The sequence below is a fragment of the Rhipicephalus microplus genome, chromosome 5 (assembly GCF_043290135.1).
Source record: "Rhipicephalus microplus isolate Deutch F79 chromosome 5, USDA_Rmic, whole genome shotgun sequence".
Classification (NCBI taxonomy): Eukaryota; Metazoa; Arthropoda; class Arachnida; order Ixodida; family Ixodidae; genus Rhipicephalus; species Rhipicephalus microplus.
The window spans coordinates 54,420,352-54,435,419 of record NC_134704.1 but is presented as its reverse complement, the minus strand read 5'-3'; the positions used below and the strand labels follow the sequence as shown (position 1 = coordinate 54,435,419).

Genomic DNA, 15,068 nt, shown 5'->3' with positions numbered 1-15,068 from the left:
GCTCCTGCGCCCTATAATTATGAGTACCAGTATAATCGCTGACGTCTAAAAACTTTACTGGCAATCATTCATTTCTGACATCACTGAAGCCTTAAAAAAACAGTACATCAATATGCACCCAGTCATATACTGTTGTGTCAATCCCCACCCCCAGTGTACGATGGTTTCGAATTTCAAGTTCACCAGATTTGTCAGGTCTGGAGCCTAAAAAAAAAAATAGTACTGCGTCTAATGCAAACATTCAAACCGCATATGAAGCAGATGTGAATACCAATAGACAGGCCGATATAATATGAACACGACTGCATTTTTTCCTACGAACACCTCGCTGCGAGAATGAGAGCTGAAAGTGGGGCACAACGAGAATTTTGGTGAGTTTGTGTGTTTTAAAGAAATGTGGGATGCATTTGATACCATGTATTTTTACTGCCGAAAGCAAGTCTAGAACAGTGCGATGTACTAGGAGCAGTAGCGAAATTTGTGAAATTTTTCTCAGCAAAAAGTCTTTGTTCTGGCATAATGCTATGTGAAAGTCGAAACACAAAGAACATCTTTGGTTGATTGTTACCAATCACTATACTACGTATTAAATACAGGTTATACAGATACTCTTTAGGAAAGCCTTTCTTATGCTCCCCAGAAAAGCTCAGCTGGTTTACTAACAGTACATAGTATTTGAACCTTTGCATTCTGCAACATCTCTCCTAACATATCTCTCCTCTTAAGTCGAGATTCACCCAAGTTTTTTTTTCATTTACATATATCTCTGGCATTCTTTCATATTTACAGCAGTGTATCTTAAGCCTATCATACTCATTTAAATGGGGTATGATGTCAATTCCTCATCTCTTCAAGAGTTGGAACTTTCTTTAACTAGGCTGAACTAACACTAAAGTACTATGTAAACTTTCACTGGAAGTTGTCAGTGGGAGTTGGTTAAGACAGGTAGTCACACGAACGACATGTGAAATAACTGATGTTGGGTGTGTCCAGAAGCCATGTGATGGAAGTGATGTGACAAAAGTTAGACGTGCCTTTTGAATCTAATATCATTTAATTCTGAATCAAGTGCTCAAGTCGTCTACAAAATTTTCCATTATTCAATTGTGGCTTGCATCTTTCACAACTCTGCCTTGGATCTGATGCGTAGACTAGCTAGGAACTCCCCTCACGTGTCAACGTGTTCATTAGTACTAACACCTGTTCTCTTTGCACACATATAGCATATAGCGTAGCCAACCAAAATAGCACATAACACTACCATCAAGTTTATCGATACTAATACGATACTTTTGTACTGTGTGAAGCAAAATTCAGATGGTCAATGTTGCTTTATCTAAACAACACCAGACTGGCGACTGGACCATATTGGCGAAATATCACACTGCTTTTTTTCTTGCCCCTGTTCACGATTTTGTATATTTCTAGTAAAAAAACGTATGTGTCTCAGCCATTTTACAGTTTCTTATTATGGTACAGGATTTTTATTTACAGCAGTGTTTTGTGATGTGCTCAGTCCCAGAACTTGATCGTGCCGTCCCAGCCAGCGGTGGCCACCTTTGATGTTTCGTGTGGATGCCATAATGCACTGATGCAAACAGCATCGTGGGCCTTGAACTTGGTGTATAGCTTAGTTGTCTTCCAGTCCCAAACATATAGCTTCCCGTCAGCATCACCGGATATTAAGTAGCTGCAAAAGAAGCGAGAGAAGTTTCAAAATGATCTAGGACAAAAAAAAAATGTGCTAAATGCCTTTCTGTTTTTTCACATCAATTCAGTTAAATTTAACCGTGTTAGTATACGATAAAACACACTAAAATTTGTCATAAAAGTCAGAAAAGGGCTTGGTTATAGTAAATGCAAGATAATTCCCACAGACTACAGTTTCTGTATTACTATGATACCGTATATACTTGCATAGTTAATGCACTTTTTTTTACCGAATATCGAAGCAAAGTTGGGAGTGCGTTTATTATGCGGGGCAAATTTTGTGAGAACTTTTTTGTAGAATGAGCAAAAAATGTGGTAATGCAATAAAAAATTGACGTAGCTTAACCTTATAATACGAAACAGAAAAAAATCTAATGAGCAAAGAGGCAACAGGTGTCGGTTTGCAGTACTGCAGCCAATGAATATAAGGGGTGTGTTTATTATGCAAGTGCATTCATTACGCAAATAAATACGGTATTCTAACAGCAATAATACAGAAAATAACATCTACTAAAGAGTAAAAAAGAAACACGTTCAAGACACATCTTTGATAGCAAAGCAAGCTGTCATGCTTTAGTCTTAACTGATACGAGTATGCTATACTGACAATACTGCAACAGCCACAGACCATAATTAAATCATCATGGAATCAGGCAATGCTATCACATGCCTCCTTATCTGAGAGACGAGATTTACAGTCAAAATTTGCTGAAGCTCATAGATGGCAACCATTTAGGATTAGTTCACGCTCCAATGAAGTTATCAAGTGACACTTAAAAATTGTAATTTTTTACATACATAGTAGAATGTGCATTGACTGTTGTACTGAAGCACTGTTCTTTTTAATGATCAGCAGTGAGCGTCCTAACCAACTTTCGAACATCTACAACGTGCCCACCACTAAAATGCGGCCATGGCCAATATTGTCAGTGGTAAGCACAATGTTGCTCATTGCAAAGCACTGCAAAACAATATTGGCCCAGCTTTGGTTCTAGTTGCATTTTGCATATGTTTTCCTTGGTAAAAGCTAGACGATCCTTACCTCATGTCTGGTGAGAAGTCCAAGCTACATGCGTACCCAGCAACCTAAACAGGAAAAAAAAAAATATAAAAAATATATATATATATGTCACCTAATGGTCTACTAGAAGACCCGGAGAACGCAAAAGTGGGACAACATAGTGCCAATAAGAGTCTGTTTAAAAACACGCACCATGTGTCCTTCGAACGTCTTTTTACGGTTCAACTTGAAACGGTTGAGGGCTGAAAAAATCATGATCTTGTTGTCCATTGATTGGCAGGCCAGCCATTTTCCTGCAAAGAAAGTCAGAGCAGATGTTATTCCACTTATCTAATAAGGTTCATTACAGTTAACTGGGTCAGTGTAATGATAATGCACCGATGCCATATTTTTATCTTTTAAACCGATAGAACTACAGTCGAGCCCACATATAACGGCCCCACTTAAAATGAACTTTCGCTTAAAATTAACAATATCCGCGTGACCGTCAAAGTATACATTGGTTCAATGGCACAAAATCGCACTTACAACGAACGTCTCCAAGCGCCGCTGATCGGTTACAGCGAACGGAGTCAGCGGTCTGCCGACTTCCCGGGAAACCAATTTCGACCACCGATCAGGCATCTGCGAGGCGCCCATACATTCTTATTGTGAAACGTCGATTCAGCCTCTGTGCCCCTCTAGTTGCTGCTCTCCCCGATTGCTTTTTGTCACGCACCCCTTCGTCCTTTGTGCCCCCGCTGCTATGAGCACCCCGCATTGACATATGAGGCCCGTGTTTTCACACTGCCACCGATCTTTCGAAGACCGGTCGGCCACATACCCTGTTTTTAATCGCTGGTACTGTCGTTGGCGTCATCGACCTGGAGTGACCAGACTATTTGCCAACATTGTCGGTTACCGACTGTATCCGATAGTCTGCGCCTAGTGCATGCGCGTACGCTACCCCACCGACTCTGATAATTTGCGATTCGTTTCGTGTTTAAGACCTCTTCTCACTCACTTCGCACTTGACTCAGCATGCCTTCCGCGTGCGTGCGGAAGCTCGAAAACGGCTGTTAATTTGCACGGAATAAATCGTGAAATATCGAAGTTCGTTAGGCCATGCTAACCTGCCGGCGCAACAAAATGATTTTTTGAACACGACCGTTGATTTTTTGAACGCCGCCGCGCGCACCAAACGAGGCGCCCATGCTTTCACTTCTGCGCGCGCTGGCACTCTTTTCAAGTTTTTCTACGTGCGAGTTTCGCGGACCTTTCAAGCAAGCTACCCAACCTGCCTCCTTCCCGTGTGTTTTGGCTTTCAAGGTCGCCCTCCCGTCGCATCCTCCCCTCTATTTATAGCACGAAGGAAGGAATCTTTCATTCCTCCGTGCTTTATCACAACTCCTTGCCCTTCTCTTGCAAGTCTGCTCTCCTCTTTTGATCACAACCCCTTCGCCCGTCTTCACCGCTTCGCGACGCCCGCCATGCTGGCTCGAATTAGTTTCATTTTCCAACTGGAAATGCGCCCAGAGCTGTTCCAAACGTGTGCGCCTCTTGCTCGCTCTTAGTGTATGTGTGTGGTCATGATGGCCGATGAGAGGACTAGCACGCTTTTTTGTGCCGCTCAACAAAACGTCGAAAGTGTGACCGCTTCGCTTGAGCGTAATCCGCATGTTAGGTGCCGCGTTGCGGAGCGCTTGCTCAGAGCTGTTGACCACCTGGCAGCCAACTTGCCGCTTCGGGCGTCCTGGTATTCAGCTGTGGAGGTGAATATTTCGTGGGCGGCAGTGACGGCTACATGTGCGCGAAACTATTTTCGCGAGACCGACTTCGTCGATCGTCGGGCCCAACACCGAGCCTGAAGCTTCCGAACAGGACCACTGCGGCGGTGATTTGTGGCAGCGCGTCGTCGACTCCGACTGGGGAGAGCGGGTGGGACATTCGTTGCGATGATTTAATTACGGCCGATGATGATGCTGACACTGCAGAACTGCGCACGGATTGGGGGATTGTGAATGAAGTACGTGGCCAGAGCGATTTGGAGGAATCGGATTGCGAGAACGACGAAGCTTTGGAGCCGGCGCCTCATGCAGCTTATGCCACGAGCCTTGGCGAATGAGCAGCCTGCCGTTTTAAATGAACTCGATACCGCCCTTAACGTTTCTCCTGTTCGAAACACATGCATCACGGACTTTTTGGGGCAAAAAAAGTTTGTGCTTTCACTCGCAACTTATTCAAAAGCTGTGTTTCATTTGCTACGAACTTCGGGATACAGCGAACGGATGCCACGTCATGCTCAGGTTCGTTATAAGCGGGCTCGGCTGTAGTATGGTTAATGGAGAAAAAGATTGGCACGAGCAACTACTGGTCAAAACGTACGCTTGCGCAAATCTTATATTGCAGTGACTATTTTCACCGCGTAAGGTGACACTAATAAGCAAAAGGCTGCTTTGCAAGTTGCTATCGCATACCGTTAGGTGAGAGGGTGACCGCAGGCATGGAGTGCATGGAAGGGTCTGCGATGTATTTCATGTCGACAGGGATGTCCCACTCCCAGACACGCATGCTCTTGTCGTCAGACGTGGATACAAAGCGGCGGTTATCGTCAACAAACGTGATGGTGTTTACGGCACCGAGATGCCTGTCATATTCCTGGACGATCTCTTTGGTCCTGGTGTCCCACTGTTTACAGAAAGAGGGCGAGATGAGAAAGGGAGAGATAGTCGGGTGTTAATTTAGTGCATAATTGGCACAGATACAGCGGCAGCAACAATAAATAACACTAACTAAAACTGTCGCCCTAACAACTGAGCAATAACACTTTCGTGGTAACAAATCACATAAGACATAGCCAGAAATCATCACACGTAAGCGGGTCTTTGCTATTCCAGTTGAACTAAGCACCACCAGTCCTGGATACTTTCATAAAAGCTTTCAGTTTAACAACATTAGCAAATAATCAAAATCATTAGAATTTGCAACTTCAAATAATGCGCTTCAATAGTGTATTCAAGGAAATTACACCAATGTTTTCCCATGTCACAAAAGCATAAAGGTTATCCAAATGACACACTACACAGGTTAACTTTGTTAATATGTACCTGCCGTGAGTGTGGCATAACTGGGCACTTATCCAGTGGTGTATGTGCTGATTGCCTGATTTAACTTTGAATTTTCTGATGAGTACTGCCCCTACAAAAAAAGAACCAAGTGCAATTTCACAGTAAATGCTGTCTAGAGTACACACTACACAAAGCCTTTTGTTTTTGTAAAATGCAACAAAAATTTCAGCTATTATAATGTCAAGTGGAAAAACACCTTGGGCAGCTCCTCCTCCACCTAGAAGTTCATGCACCACCTTGTTTGCATAAATTTTTAAAATGTCTGTTGGAGCTATGTGATTTTTTTGTGGAAAAAATGGATTACATTGTTAAATGAGCGAGCCAGAGAATTAACTTGGCAAGTTAACTTTGCAAGTTTCGGAAAATTTAGTAGGGCTAACATGGCCAAAATGTGAAAAACCACACATCCGCGACAGCATACCAGTGCAGCCACTTTGGTGTTAGGACACAAAATTTAACAAATGGAACTTGGAGCTACAGTTTCTATTCTAATAATGAATATGTGGCCATGAAATCAAGAATACCCTATTAGTCTATGCCGTCTTAACGTTCCACCATAAAGCCTCTCAAATTCAAATGAGTGAAATCTAGCCAAAAAGCCAATACGGCACCACTTACACAGACAATCTTCTTGTCGGAGGTTCCAGCCACAAACAGGTTCTGCTTGTCATTGTCAGGGTTGAACTTGACACAGTAAGCCACCTTGCGATTGGAGAACTTTGCTATGCAGTTTCCTGTATTAATGTGAAGAATGAAAATGTGGGGATGCATTTCGCTCAAAGGTAAATTTTGACAGCTCTACAGAAATGAACAGTACACTGTTATGTGCAAAGGTGCAACATGTGCAAGTGAGAATAAGAATTGTGGTTATGTGCCAGCAAAACAGTTCGGTCTGTGCCTTTATGAAGCCAAGTGGAAAGTTTCAAGTGCCTCGCGTGCAGCGAGGCAACCTAGCATATACAGTGAAACTTCCATTATACGTTCCCCGGTCCTGCGACGACCCGCGTTTTACGACCAATTGACTTGGTCCCGGCAAAACCCCCATAGAACTAATGTATTGAAAAGCTCAATTCTACGACGCAATTTCACGCCAGCCCCGCCTCGTACGACGCTTAGCTGGACTGTCCGAGAGAAAAAAAAAAAACCTACGACGACGCACGCAGGCTGCCACGCAAGCACACTGCGGCCGGATAAAAAAAAGTTGGGAAACCAAGTTCGTTCCTCCGCACGTTCTAGCACACTATCCGCGCTGCAACCACAGGGCCTCTTCAATGTTTCGACATGCTGTCGGCCATAGCTAGCCAGAGCCAACGTTGTCCAGAGCCAGCCGGAGCGCATTCGTTTTGCTTAGTCGCATTGCACTGCACACTTCCATTGGGTCCTTTTCTTTGTTTTGTTTTCTGCCTTCTTTTGGGTGGTTTTATAGTGACAGCTGTGAGCAGGTAACATGGCAGATAATTTCGAGCTCGCTTTCTAGTACAGTAAAAGCTCGTGAATTCGAATTCCACGGGAATGCTGAGCAATTTCGAATTAAACAAAATTCGAAATAATGAAAGTGAGCAAGATGGGTGGATTTCGGGGGTGGGGGCACGAAAAATATTTATTGGCCAAAAAAGTCTGTGATGACCATCTGCTTCTTTTCTCTGAATGCCACAGCTGCGGCTCCCTGTTCTAGCGCGCGGACGCGGCGCAGGGAATCCTTTTCACCCTCTTCAAAGCTGAAGAAGAGACGCGCCACATTAAGTGCCTCCATCACCGCAGAAGCTGACGGGCGCACAGGCGCTTCGTCATTTTCGTCTTCCTCACCTTCTGGCTCTTCAGCATCAGGCTGCGCACCGGCTACTTGAGCGATAATGTCCTCATCAGTCAGGGCACCACACACCGATGCACCGGTGTCAACTTCAACATAATCGGCAAAACGTACGCCCCGAAGAGAGTCGCGCAATGCCACTGGCATGAGCTCCTCAGCCCCATCCACGTCGACGTCACAACTATCCTGCGCACTTCCAGCTGCAAATCCACTGTGGCGGAAACAGTTTGCGATTGTGGTTACGGTCACCTGTTCCCATGCGCGCACCAACATGTGCATGGCAGTGAGCAGCGTAATGCCGAAGTCCTTCCTGTCGCCCGCGCACAAAATCATTCGTGAACGAACAAAGTGCTCGAGGAACAAAGTGACGCTGCCGCGAGCGGCCTAGGACTGCTAGGACTACTCCGAAAAAAAAAAAAAAATTGCTCCCTGGATTTTGGAGGCCATACTTTGCTCGCCCTTTGCTCAAAGGCCACTTGAAGCTCAAAAAAACTGGTCGTTGCCACCTATCGTTCGACCATAAAAGCTTCCACTAGTGTTTTACGATGATGCCGCTCGGCGGCGCGCGCTTCGAATTATCCGTAGAGGCAGCAATTTCTGTTCGAATTAACGAATTGTTTTACACATGGTCTCCTATGCACTGCGGACCGGACTGCGGCGACCATTTCGAATTATCTAAAGTTTTGAATTAATGAGGTGTGAATTAACGAGCTTTCACTGTATGTGATAACTTTCACTAGATTTCGCGTCGTTGTACCGGACACGTTGAACGGCGATTGTTGAGCCTGTCTAGGTTTGGGACAGCTGCAGGAACCGGAACTAGTTGCTCTCTAGCTACCAGAGGGCTGGGGAGTTTTAGCGCGATTGGTTGAAGCTTGCGCAGGCGTACACACTTGCAAAAATCGAATGGGCCCACTGCCGTGTTGCCTTTCAGCCATTCCTTCACATGTTTGCCTCATCGGTGGATTGTGCGCCGCAGCTGCTGTGTCTACGTGCAAAATTTTCAGTATTCGGACATTGGTGTGCGAGGAAGCTTTCGAATTCTTGGTTGCGAGTGCTGTGTCTCGCAATGTCATGGAACCGAAAACCACTGACGCTTGGAGAAAAGCTTCGCATAATCGAGGAGGCGGAGAAGCGGAGCGGAGCAACAAAGGCCAGCATTGCTTGTGACCTGAACATTCCTGAGTCGTCGCTGAAAACGATCCTCGCAAAGAAGGACAGCATCCTACTAAATGTGGCAAAGTTCGGCCTGAACAGGAAGGCCGCGAAAGATGGCAATTATGCTGCCATGGAGACGGCCCTCGTTGAGTGGTTGGAATTGCTGTGGATGGCATAATTTTGAAGGAGAAGGCGGAGACAGTGGCATTGCGTTGCGGCATTGATGACTTTATAGCCTCCAATGGCTGGTTGGATCGCTTTAAAAACGCAGTGGTGTTGTGTACAGCCGCTGCTCTGGAGAGAGCTCGTCAGTTAGCTCCGACACTGTCGAAAAGTGGACTGCATTGCTGCCGGAATTGATACGGCAATACAAGCCGTCCGACAAGTTCAACGCAGACGAAACTGAATTATTTTATAATATGCATCCAGAGCAGACATTAACATTCAAAGGAGAGAGCTGTCACGGGGGTAAGCGAAGCAAAGAGCGTCTTACTGTATTGCTTTGCACTAATGAGGATGGCTCAGAAAAGCTTCCTGCCCTCGTGATGCGCAAGTTTGCAAAGCTGCGATGCTTCAAGAATTTGAAAAGGCTGCCGTGCCAGTACATGTTCAACCGAGAAGCCTGGATGACAGCTGCTATGTTTTCAACATATCTACAGCAGCTGGACTCAAAAATGGGGACTAAAAACAGAAAGATTCTTCTTCTGCTTGACAATGGGCCATGCCATCCATTAGATACGTCGCATTTGAGAAATGTGAAAGTTACATTTCTGCCCCCCAACTGCACTAGCCAGCTGCAGCCACTTGACGCCGGCGTCATCAAGTGCATGAAGCAGAAATATCGGAAGTTTATGGAGTTTATGGTGCAGCGTCGGCTAGCAAGCATGGAATGCAAACAGTTGGATAAGAAGCTTCCTGTGCTTGATGCAATGCACTACATTGCTAGTGCATGGGACGCAATCACGCTAGAAACCATTGTCAACTGCTTCAGGCACTGCGGCTTTAATAGAAGTGGTGCTTGTTCTACCAGTCAAGTTGCAGTGCCTGTTGACGACGAACCAGAGTTCGGCAACCTGGAGCTGCCTGGATCCTTCGCGGACTATGTTGGTGCCGACAACGACATTGCAGTGTGCAGTGCAGTGTCGCTGAATGACATTATCAAAACTGTGCGTCCTGACACTGCGGGAACTTCCGACGAGGAAGAGATAGATGACACTGCAGAGGCTAGTGCGTCCGTTCCGACGTACGCGGCCTTGTTGTGCTACATCGACAACATTCGGCGGTTTGCTTGCGCGACTTGCTGCCAGATGTCGCAGCTCTCGAAAGAAAGCTGATGCATCGTGGCTGGGCAAACTCGCAGAAAAAAATCACAGACTTTTTTAAAAGGTGAGAATAAAGATTTGTTCACACCTCCGATAAAATGCGTGGTTGTCATTTTTTGAAGTAACTTAATCTACCTTCATTGGACAGCGTAGATTTGTGCCGCGGACTTTCTTACGCATTATGTGACAACTGTTGTGGGGCAACAACGACCATCAGTGCCTATATTCTTGGTTTTTTTATTATACGACGCCCGGATTATACGACGATTTTGCATGGTCCCCTGAAAGTCTTATAATGGAAGTTCCACTGTACAAAACTTGCACATATGTACTGTACTGAATTGTCTACTTCTAACAGTTGTACAAAACAACCACTTGAAGATATCATCCACAGATTTACACAAGGGTCCAATACCCGTTTGCTAATGCACTCAATGTACTGAACGCATTTATAAGCCCTACAAGTGTGTTTCTTTGAACAAGTCTATGATCTTTTTTAGTGCCATCGGAAATATTCGATGCCGATGAAATGGTGCTGTTTTCAAGGTTGCCGGGAAACAACACATGGAATCTGAAGTGGACATGCCAGATTGACACGTGCCCTGCTTAAGTCCTGCTTAGACACACACAGTACGTGGGTGTCTATCATTTCGCGACTATTGAAATGCCACCGGCATTGCTCAGATTGAACTCGCGACCTTCAGTTCAACAGCCGAGCACCCTAGCCAATGTTTCAACAAGGCGGTCTGTTTTAGACGTTTGTTGGAATGCTTACAATAGCTGCACCGCAGCAAAAAAAAAAAAAAAGGTATAGAAGGCAGCGATAAGCTACACCGCTATCAGTGCCATCCCGAATTGTGGGAATGACAAAGGTAAGCCTTGTTTTCTGTATTAGTACTATTGTGTTCGATTCAATATCTTCTGCGGGGATTACATTTACTCAAGACGTTGCAAAGTTTCCACTGTGTTGCCAGTTTAAAAGAAAAGCGACACAGCTGAGCTCTTTCAACACATACACTGTGGATAGGCTTGTCACTCACCCGTCTCCGTGTCCCAGAGCTTGACGTAGCGGTCGTAACCGGCCGACAGGAAGTGCTCGCCCTTGTTGTCAAAGGCAATGTCTCTAACCGCCTGACGGTGGCCGTTGTAAGTCCGCACGCAGCGCCGCTCGTTGTACACCTCCCACAACTGCATATGAATGAGCCAGCCATGAGTGAGAGGAGTTGAAACAGACCGTACAGTTTACTTATTACATCAAGCTTTTCCTGTACAATGATAACGAGCAAGACCGATGCCATCCTATAAGCAAAAGAAGTTTCATTAGCTGCATATGTCACTTGTAGCATATCAGAGCGTTCTGGCAATTTATGTCATTGTCATGTGAGTATCTCTTGCTCCTAATTTCTCAGAGCTGCATTTCGAAAAGCAATCAAATTTTCATATGTGAGATGAGGCTAATAACCACAGGAATGTGCAGGATTCTCTACTACGAGGAACTAAGTTGCACTGAAGACACCCCTCGCTGCTACCCCAATGGGTCGAGTTTTAAACAAGCTTCACAATAAGTGCAAGATTGAAAAGTAAGTAGTTACACGCTTTCCCAGAATGACCAGTTTTTGTTCCACGGCTTTCCAAGGGGTGCGAAGTAGCCATTCTTGGAGCGCGAGATCAGGATTCCTGAGGCGTTCTTAAAATGTGACTTAGCACTTGCTCTTTGTGTTGTTCTCTTTATTATGATCCTTTTACTTCCCACTATTGTGCTAAAAAATGTCGTATGTGGTTCTCAGCTGTCACTGTCATAAATAACCTGGATGCACTCGCACATTAAACAATGATAGGGCAAGTCCAAATAAGTAGAGGTATGGTGGAGACTTGTCACCCTGAAAGATGATTAGGCTGAGAGCCCTGCCCTCTTCTCCCATGAGCAAACCTATGCTAATTATGTATTTAGTAGCATACAAACCATTTTCCTGCTGTATGCATGCATAGCAGGAACATTAGGAGTCTAATTTGCCCAGCTTTTAATCAGTATGATAACAGCTGGACTGCATGACCACACCTGTGTACCCACACTTTGATCTTACTCCGTGGGGAGTACGTACCTTGACTTTGCAGTCCATGCTGCAAGAGAGCAACAAGTGGGCGGACCGAGGGAACCATCGGATCGCCGAAAGGCCCTTGGAGTGACCCGACCACGTGTGGATGAGACGCTTGGGCAGGAAGCACTTGTCGGGAGGCTCGCTCGCACGCAGGTTCACCCCCACGTCCTGTGGGACGTGCAAGAACGACCGGCCCTGATAGTCGTACGGGTCCTTGACTGCAACGGTACGAAGCATGTAAACGGCAGCATGATGTGAACAGATTCGAGGAAGTCAGTCGCTGTTTAACTAAGTAGTCATAAACGTTAGAGCAGGACATCGAAAGAAATAACTGTGGCATTTAATGTGCCAAAACCACAACATGATGTCAACTACGTGCATGGGAACATTTCCCATAATATTGGGGAGAAAGACAAAAAAAGAAAGGCCACTCACTGTGCAACACTGTCTTTTCTTCCATCGGCTTATCCTCAGTACGTCGACCCTTTTTGTTCCTTTTTGCCAGAATTTCATCCAGTTCTTCCTGCTCCTCCTGCAAATTGAACAGCAATGCAACACCTGAGAACCAAACGGCTCCTCATTTGTACCATGCTCAGTGCCAATCCTCATGGCTATTTCCTCATTCTCCATGGACAAAATATAATGTCCTGCTAGTTTAAATGCCGTAACAGGGTTGCTCTAAACGAGCTATGCAAATTAGGTGCAAATACTGCAAGTGTAAAACTTACTTTCCTGAAAATGTCTCGTTTTATGCCTATGGTGTTTATCAAAGCTTCCAGTAGACATAGAATTTTGTTCGCATGAGCTGTTTGGCTCACTAATGATACATACATCTACTTGATATCAGTAACTTGAAACACATTCACATTTATACTTCCAATACAACCACACTCACTTTCAACCTAGGAGCATGACTGATATTTGCTGAAGTTACATTCATTTGGGTGCTATAGCTTTTGCATTGATGTGGTATTTACCACAGCATTAGCAAACGTGTTCAATGCCACGATATCTATACTGCCTAAAGACAGCAGCGATACTGTGACTTGACAAATCATTTGACAGCTGCACAAATCAGGGCTTACAATCCTACAGTCAACTCAATGGTAGCAGTGTGCATCGACGCCTGACGTACCTCAGTCGGCTTGACATTTCGTTTCTCATCCTTGTACGGAGCCCAGGGTCCAGCGAAACCGTCAATGTCCGACGGGTCATTGTTCTTCGCTTTCTTCCTTTTGTCACCCGGTCGAACTTTCGTCTTTTCGAACACGGTCAGAGAACTGCTCGAAGAAGCACCTTCCGACGAACCGACCATCCTGTGGCCCTCATCCATGGATCCGTCAGCAGTTGGGTCAATCGCGTAGCCTATGCAGTAATACATAGAAGAGAGTTTGGTGGGCTCTCTTGCAATGCACGCAAAACTGATGACAGTAGTAGCCTGAGCACATGTTTGTAACTTACTCTAGTCAGTTACGACCTAAGAATAAATACACGCTCTGCAAGCAAACCACCAACCACGGAAGGAGCTTGCCAATCATCTGTATAAGAGAATCATGCAGGCTAGTTCCCTTTCCAATGGCAAATATTTCTCCTGTGCTAATGTAAATACCACACATATAAAAAACTAAAGTATCATTGTCCCAACTTAAAATATGGTCTTTGGCTAAAGAGTGATGCAACTTCTGATAAAATTTGCCAGGAGATTCAAAATCTTGATATCTAACCCGTGACATGAACATGTTGCTGTATATTACACCAACTATTTAAATTATGGGAGAAATTCTCACTGACGTCACTGAACTGCGCAAACGTAATCAGCTGGCATATCTATGCATACTGCTTGCGGGTGGCTGTGGTAGGAGCATGCATGTATTATTATGTTGAATCGACTATCGTGATTTCATTGGCCAATCTACAGCAGCATGCAACGGCGCCTAGCTAAATTACAGTATGCACTCACCATAGCTGTTGAACGTTAGCCTTTGAGACTCAAAGTGGAAGTCGTTCACATGTGCCGGTTCGACGTAACCAGCCAAGGTGTTCTTAACAGCTTTCTGTTGCTGAGTTCTAAAAGGGTTCTCCGGTCCAACCTGCAAACAAGACACGCATACGAGTATAGTACAGTAAGTATTACGACGGGGGTAGCGAATGAGACGCGCTGATAGGAAACTACATCGTGAGCTTAATCAGCGACTCCAGAGCAAACATTGATCTTTATGACAGAACATTCTACCGTCAGTCGTAAAGAAGTGCGACGCGATACTTACGACAGGAGCGAAGAGGTTTTCGAACTTTGGGTTGAACAGCAGTTCCTTGCTTGTAGGATCGATCGGCTTGACGCCGCATACCGACTCCTAAGGGAGAAGCAAAAGAACGTGCCTTCACAATAGCGATCACAATCGAATAGGAAGTGCCTTAGCCCGTTACGTATGTATTGTTAATGGGAGCAATGTCGATGGCTACCACGTGCTTATGCACAAACACAGCGACTGCAGCGTTGAACTGCGTGCGAACAGCTGAGCGCGATCTGGTTTATCGCCTCCTCACCTTAACGGCCACTTCAGGAGCTGCATTCAATTGGTACTTTTTCTGAATCGCAACAACAGACTGTGTTGTGGGCGGCAGCCCGGTGAAATTCCCCTGGATTTCTTCATTTTTCGTCGCATCGTCGTCGTCGTCACTGCTAGCGTACTCACAGATTGACAACATTGCCGCCATATTGGCGTTTGACACCATTAGGACCGCATTTAAGAAATAAAATGATAAATTAAATATGAGAGTGTAAAGTTAACTCACTTGCGTTTTAAATAATATTAAAAGTTATGTGAAACTGTGCACACA

At 45.1% G+C, this 15,068-nt stretch overlaps 1 protein-coding gene across 1 annotated transcript; it reads right to left on the bottom strand.

Annotated features, from left to right (window-relative positions):
- Nucleotides 1–1,453: 1,453 nt before the first annotated feature.
- Nucleotides 1,454–15,044, bottom strand: LOC119173863 (pre-mRNA-processing factor 17). Its single transcript, XM_075895492.1, has 12 exons — nucleotides 14,775–15,044; nucleotides 14,495–14,581; nucleotides 14,188–14,317; nucleotides 13,363–13,592; nucleotides 12,663–12,759; nucleotides 12,231–12,445; nucleotides 11,169–11,316; nucleotides 6,457–6,572; nucleotides 5,188–5,398; nucleotides 2,924–3,024; nucleotides 2,753–2,796; nucleotides 1,454–1,690 (listed from the first exon to the last, which is right to left on the bottom strand). The coding sequence occupies exons 1-12, from the start codon at nucleotides 14,961–14,963 to the stop codon at nucleotides 1,513–1,515; spliced, it is 1,746 nt and encodes a 581-aa protein (XP_075751607.1). The 5' UTR covers nucleotides 14,964–15,044; the 3' UTR covers nucleotides 1,454–1,512.
- Between the last annotated feature and the right edge of the window lie 24 nt (nucleotides 15,045–15,068).